The 5,843-nt window shown below is 30.5% G+C and overlaps 1 protein-coding gene across 1 annotated transcript; it reads right to left on the bottom strand.

Annotated features, from left to right (window-relative positions):
* Positions 1 to 323: 323 nt before the first annotated feature.
* On the bottom strand, positions 324 to 3,954 carry LOC145950803 (putative terpene synthase 2). Its single transcript, XM_083062588.1, is given in 8 exon segments — positions 324 to 630; positions 725 to 916; positions 919 to 978; positions 1,222 to 1,360; positions 1,459 to 1,677; positions 1,770 to 2,142; positions 2,561 to 2,840; positions 3,277 to 3,954. Coding segments are annotated over 8 exon segments (1,689 nt in total). The 5' UTR covers positions 3,409 to 3,954; the 3' UTR covers positions 324 to 336.
* Positions 3,955 to 5,843: the final 1,889 nt, after the last annotated feature.

Below are 5,843 nucleotides of genomic sequence, written 5' to 3'. Positions count from 1 at the left end.
TTAAATGAGAATTTGGGAGCATATATGCGGGGAAGGTTAGTGAAATCATTCTCTAATAGTCTTTTATTAATTGATCTTCAATTCTTACTTTTTTATCTCACCTCCTTTTCTTGAAATCCCTAAAAAAATGTTCTTTACTTTTATGTGTTCTTCAAACAATTAATTTTACAAACTTTCCTAATTAGCATTAAATTAGATTAATCAATCACAACAAAGATATTTTCACAATAAATTCAAAAATGAAAATACATTCCAATATACTTGATAGATGCATTTTATCAAACAAATTTTCTGAACAACTTCATATTCAACAAAACAAAGGATAGAAATGAATGCTTAAATTGGCACTGGATCTATTAGCAAAGCTTTAATACATTCTTTCATTAGTCCACCAGAATGTGTGTAGTTATCTTTGTCTTTATAAAACACATCTATGAAACGTGTAATGTTGAGAATACGCTGTAGAAAAGGCATTGGAACACTGGTTGGCATAAGACATTCCTCATTTATATCTTTCCAAGCATTTGTTATTCTCTTTCGACATTCATGAATTGCAGCTTCCCTAGACTCGCCGTATTGATCCATATAGCATTCCAAGAATGTGGAAACATGTCTTCTTTTTTGTTCAAACTATGCAACAACAAATAATTTTGCAAATTAATATTTACATCGTGTAATGAAACATAAACATTGAAGCATAAGATTCTTAAATACAAAATTGTACCTCATTGGACACAATGTCATCCATTAACCTACAAATAGTACAAGAAGCCATAATAATTTTTGGCTCACTTGTTGCCCATTCAAATATGTCCTCTGTGATTATATCTCCCATGCCGATGTAACTTGTTGTAATCAATGTGGAGTAACCAGAAGATTTTTTTGATGTGTGCAAGTACTCCTCTATTGTTGTTTAATTTTATAGTTGTTGTTGAGCCACCTAGCCTCAGCCATGAAGGCTTGAACACCCTTTTTGAACTATTGGCCAACAAACATGCCTTATAATAAATATAAAGATTGAATTTGAAAGTATATTATATGAAATATTTGTCTTTGTGCTTTTGGTAGAATTATAACAGATTTTAATGTTAAGGATTACTTTCTTTATATTTGGTTTTTATCATATATATATATGTACAGAAATCTTGATCGTAGTACACAAACTCTTAATTTAATTTGGTGTGTGCGCGTGTGTGTGTTAGGGAGAAAAAAAACTCTTACTTCGTTTATAATGTAGTTAATGAAATATGATTTTCCTTCCTTCTTTGTTTCTTGCTTTATTTCCTCATAAAGCCTTATGAGTGACTTATAAATTAACTTCATATATTCTGGGAGGTCATCCAAGCAGCTAATATCCCACCTGAAAAAAATTTTCATTAAAATAATTTATGTATGTTGTTTTTCCTTAAAAAAAATAACAAGCAAAGAAAAATTGTGTTTTAAAATATGCTAATTAACCTTTCAATTGCCTTAGTAAAAATTTCTAATTCATCAATGGTTCCATATGCATCATATGTATCATCAATGATTGATAACATTGCAATTACTTTTGTTGTTATTTTTCTTGCTTGAGAATATTGGGGCTCAAAATATATCGCCAAAATCCAAAAGCAACATTCCACAATTCTATCTCGCACATAAGGTAATTTACTAGGTACATCCAACTCTTTCCACCACCTATAAAGTCCAAAAACAAATGACAACAATAATTAAAAGGATTAGTCTTTGGAATCAATTTAAGAAGGTTTGTACTGATGTGACGAACTTACATGCAAATATTGCCAAATTCTTTTCTATGTAGATTTTGCAATTTATTGAAATCTAATTTGGCAAAATTGAGTAGAGTTTCATTATGAGAAGGATCTTGTTCATAGGTAGAAATGTAGTGGTGTGCCTCTAGCCTAGGTAGGTTCTTGTGGAGAGCTTGTCTCAAGCTATGATTGACTTGAATCGCAAGAGAAGGGCTCAATTTGGTTGCAATGAACTCAAGATAAGTGGAAGTGAAAGTCATGGCTTCTTCCAAAATGTCTTCTCCGTGAATCATCATATGTGAGGCTTCATAGAGGCACAACATTCCCTCAACGTCATTAACAAGTCTTTCACTAAAGCATCCTGTCACATCCTTGAACTTGTTGAACACAACTAGTGTTTTATTCAGCAACCACATGATTGAAAATTAGTTAGAGACAAAATTTAAGAAAGCTATAATATGAATGTAAAATTTATAAAGCAATCTGTGAGATAATGTTTAAGGTGCTTCCCAAATTAATAAGCAAAACTTCTTGCTTTATTTCTCGTTCAATGTATACAATCCCAATAATGACATTTAAAATATAATCAAAGTGAAAAATAGTGAAGATTAAAGTAGGTGAGGACTAGAAAAATATTAAATGATAAAATTCAAATACCTTTTTTTCTTATTATTAAAATACACATGTTTTTATTGTTGGTTATTCTCTTTTCTTTTTTCATTAGTGTGTAGGTTATGCACTAAATTAGGTGATTTGAAGTTGAATCAAAGGAAATCAATTAAAGTAGATAATTAAGTTGAGAGATATACGAGGTGAAACACGAAATCCATGTTGCCTCAATAATCTAAATAGCACAGAAAGAGAGAAAAGGTTGGTTTCGATAGTTATTTCTCCATTTACAACATAATTCTTGTGAATTTGTTGCAAAACTTCATCAATCTCATGTTCAAAGTGATAGTTCACACCCAAACGACAAATTGAGTCAATCAATCCAACTTTTGTTAAGGGCTCATCTAGCCTTAATACAAGCATCTTCCTCACTTCCTTTTTTAGCATTTCTATTTTTGTCTCAATGTTTTGATCAAGTTCCTACATGTGTTAAGAAAAAAAAATTAATTAAATATTTAAACAGTATATTGAAGTGCAATATAGATTGTCCATGATTTTAAATTATATCAAGAATTTGAATCACTTTAATTGAACTTTTCATTTTCTTTTCATATACATAACTTTTTACAAGTTTATTCAATCATGGTTAATCATGAAGTAAAACTGCGTATTTAGTTAAGTTCATTAATGGGTCTATATATATATATATATATGGTCCGTTTTCAATTTTATATAAAAATTAATTAATGTGAAATTATGAATTTTATACTTGGAAATTTGATATGCATATATATTCGATAGATAGATTCATAAAATGTAACTACTAAAATTTATTCCAAAATAAATGTTAAATATATATAAATATGACATCTTAAGTTTCACATATCTAATTAAATCTCAAAGATAATGCATATACCTCAGAACTAGAAACATATGAAATGAAATGATCCCCCCAAATGGAAGGATGATAATCTGCAATAGGTCGAATGTTTGAGGGTGGTTTTGCATCCTGGGCGAAAACTGGAAGGGAAGAGGCTAGATTAGACATAGTTATGTTTTAGAGTAGCTTAACTATGAAATGTTCATAATCACCACTTGGTTCATTTATAAGAATCCGGAGAGAAGATGTAACACTCATTGAGCACGTAGCGTACATTTATTCTGAATTAAAATGAATTTAATAATATGAAATTTTTAAATCAATCAAATTATTTTTTAGAAAACTTGTTGGAGACCCGGATTGATGTTGAGTTTCCTTCAAGCTCCTCCCTAGATCTTGAACTCCTTGATTCTTCCTATGCTTGATTAAGGTCTCCTATGGAGGAGGAGGCCTTATGACCACCACGGTTGGTGGAGAAACTCTCCCAAGAGGCGCCACTCCTTGAAGAAGAGATAAGCCCCTTCAATTCTCACCACACTCTTCTATGGAAGGGATAAGAGAATTGGATGCACTCAAAGAGGTTTAGGGACTTTTGGAAGAGAGAAAATCTGAAATCAATTTCAGAAAATGAATTCTCAATACATCAAAAGTGTTTTACAATGAAGGAAAAATGAAAATATAGGAGTAGGAAGCTTGGAGAGCAAGCTAGTCTTAACCATGGTTCACTAGGAACCATGGTAAGGTCTAGCTAACCATCCATGGTCTAGAGGCTTGGAGAGCAAGCTACTCACTTAGCTTGCTTAGTAAGCAAGCTAAGGAGAAGCTTGTGCTTCAAGCTTCTAACTTGAGAAGAACCAAGCAATTTGGCCAAGTGTGAAGACAAGTGTGAACACATCTAGGTGGGTGGCTCTTTGGAATTAATTTACTCCAACCGGTTTTGAAATTGTTAATTTGGTTTAGTTAGGTTCATCCAATGTGAATGGAACCTAGCTAAATCAAATCTATGAAAAATTAGGAGTAAAATGAGTCCAATATGTAAATTTTAGCCTAGGACCACCTTTTGGCTAAATTGCTAGTAACACTCTCTAGCTTGCTAATGGCACTCTCTAGCTTGCTAATGCCACTCCCAATCCTACTACTAGAAAACTAAGAAAAGAATGTATTTCTAGGTTAGGTTAAATGGAGTCCAAGTGTCCAAGTAACCTACCCTAGAAACAATATACAATAGCTACTAAAAAGGAAATAAAGTACCTCACAAATACAAAGGCAAAAATACACCTATACAAGTATCTACTATATACAAGGTACAAGAAAACAACTATACAAGTATGTACAATGGAAACTTAAGAGACTAATAAGAGGAACTATAATCAATGCTCATGATGAGCAAAGGTCTTTGAGCACCTCCTCTTTAGAAGTCTCCTCTAGCTTCCTAACCATGGACCTAATTAAAGGCCCAATGGTCTTCATGGGTGAACCTTCTTGGATCATCCTTCACCTTTCTTGGTCTTACCTCTTCCAAATGGATCCTTGGGGATTAGATTTCCATCAGCTACTAAAATTCAAAATATTAAAAATAATTTTTGTAAATATTTATTATTAAAAATCTCTAACATATTCTATAAAACCCATTTAATTAATTAAAATAATTATAAGAAAATAATCTCCATAAATATAAAAATAAATAATAATTAACCATTGTATTAGTACAAAATTTGGGATGTTATAGGACTGACCATAGGGGTTCTTCATATTTATCTTATTATACAAAGTTGTTAACATTTGAAATACTTTTTCTCCAAAAACTTTCATGTGAATGAGAAAGAATGAAAGAAATTTTTATTGGTTCAAAATAATGATTAAAAAATGATTATTAATAAGATTAATTTTATTATAAAATTAATTACAAATAATGATTGATTTCAATTATAAATATTTTTTTATTAATTTATATCAATATTATTATCAACATCTTATTATTAGACATATTTTGAGTAATTTTCTACCCAAAAATTTGTTCAAATAAAAATAGTCAAAGAAATTTTTATTGCCTCAAAATTTTTAAAATATTTGGTTATTAATAATATTAATTTTATTATAAAATTAATTATTATTACAAGAATACAACGAAATTATTGCGAAAAATAAGCGTCGGCTAATAACTGATGCAAATATTGTCAAAAAAGCTGATGTTATTTTAAGATATAGCATCGACTTTTTCGACACTAACTTAATTTAAGTTTAGTGTCGGAAAAGTTGATACTTTTAGCGTTAGAAAAGCTAATACTATTTCTAAAGAATAACGTTGATTTTTTCGACACTACACTTGCTTTGAGAGAGATAAAAATGAGTTTTTGAATCTTATATATACATAATGTATGATAGTGCAGTTGGTTATCAAGTTCCCTTAACATGTTAAGGTTCCAAGATCGAGTCTCGGTAATAAATAAAATTATTACCGACGGCTTAGTCGACACAAAAAAAAAAAAAGTTGTGTTGACTTATTTAGCATCGGCCAAAAGTCGACGAATGACCGACAATATTATGTCATTTTTTATTATTTAGAGTCGACTTTTGGCCGACTCTAAAACGAAACATTTTTG

The sequence above is a fragment of the Cajanus cajan genome, chromosome 8, assembly GCF_000230855.2.
Source record: "Cajanus cajan strain Asha chromosome 8, NIPB_CcT2T_4, whole genome shotgun sequence".
NCBI lineage: Eukaryota > Viridiplantae > Streptophyta > Magnoliopsida > Fabales > Fabaceae > Cajanus > Cajanus cajan.
Note: the sequence above shows the minus strand (reverse complement) of the source record. Positions and strands in the feature narration are given on the sequence as shown.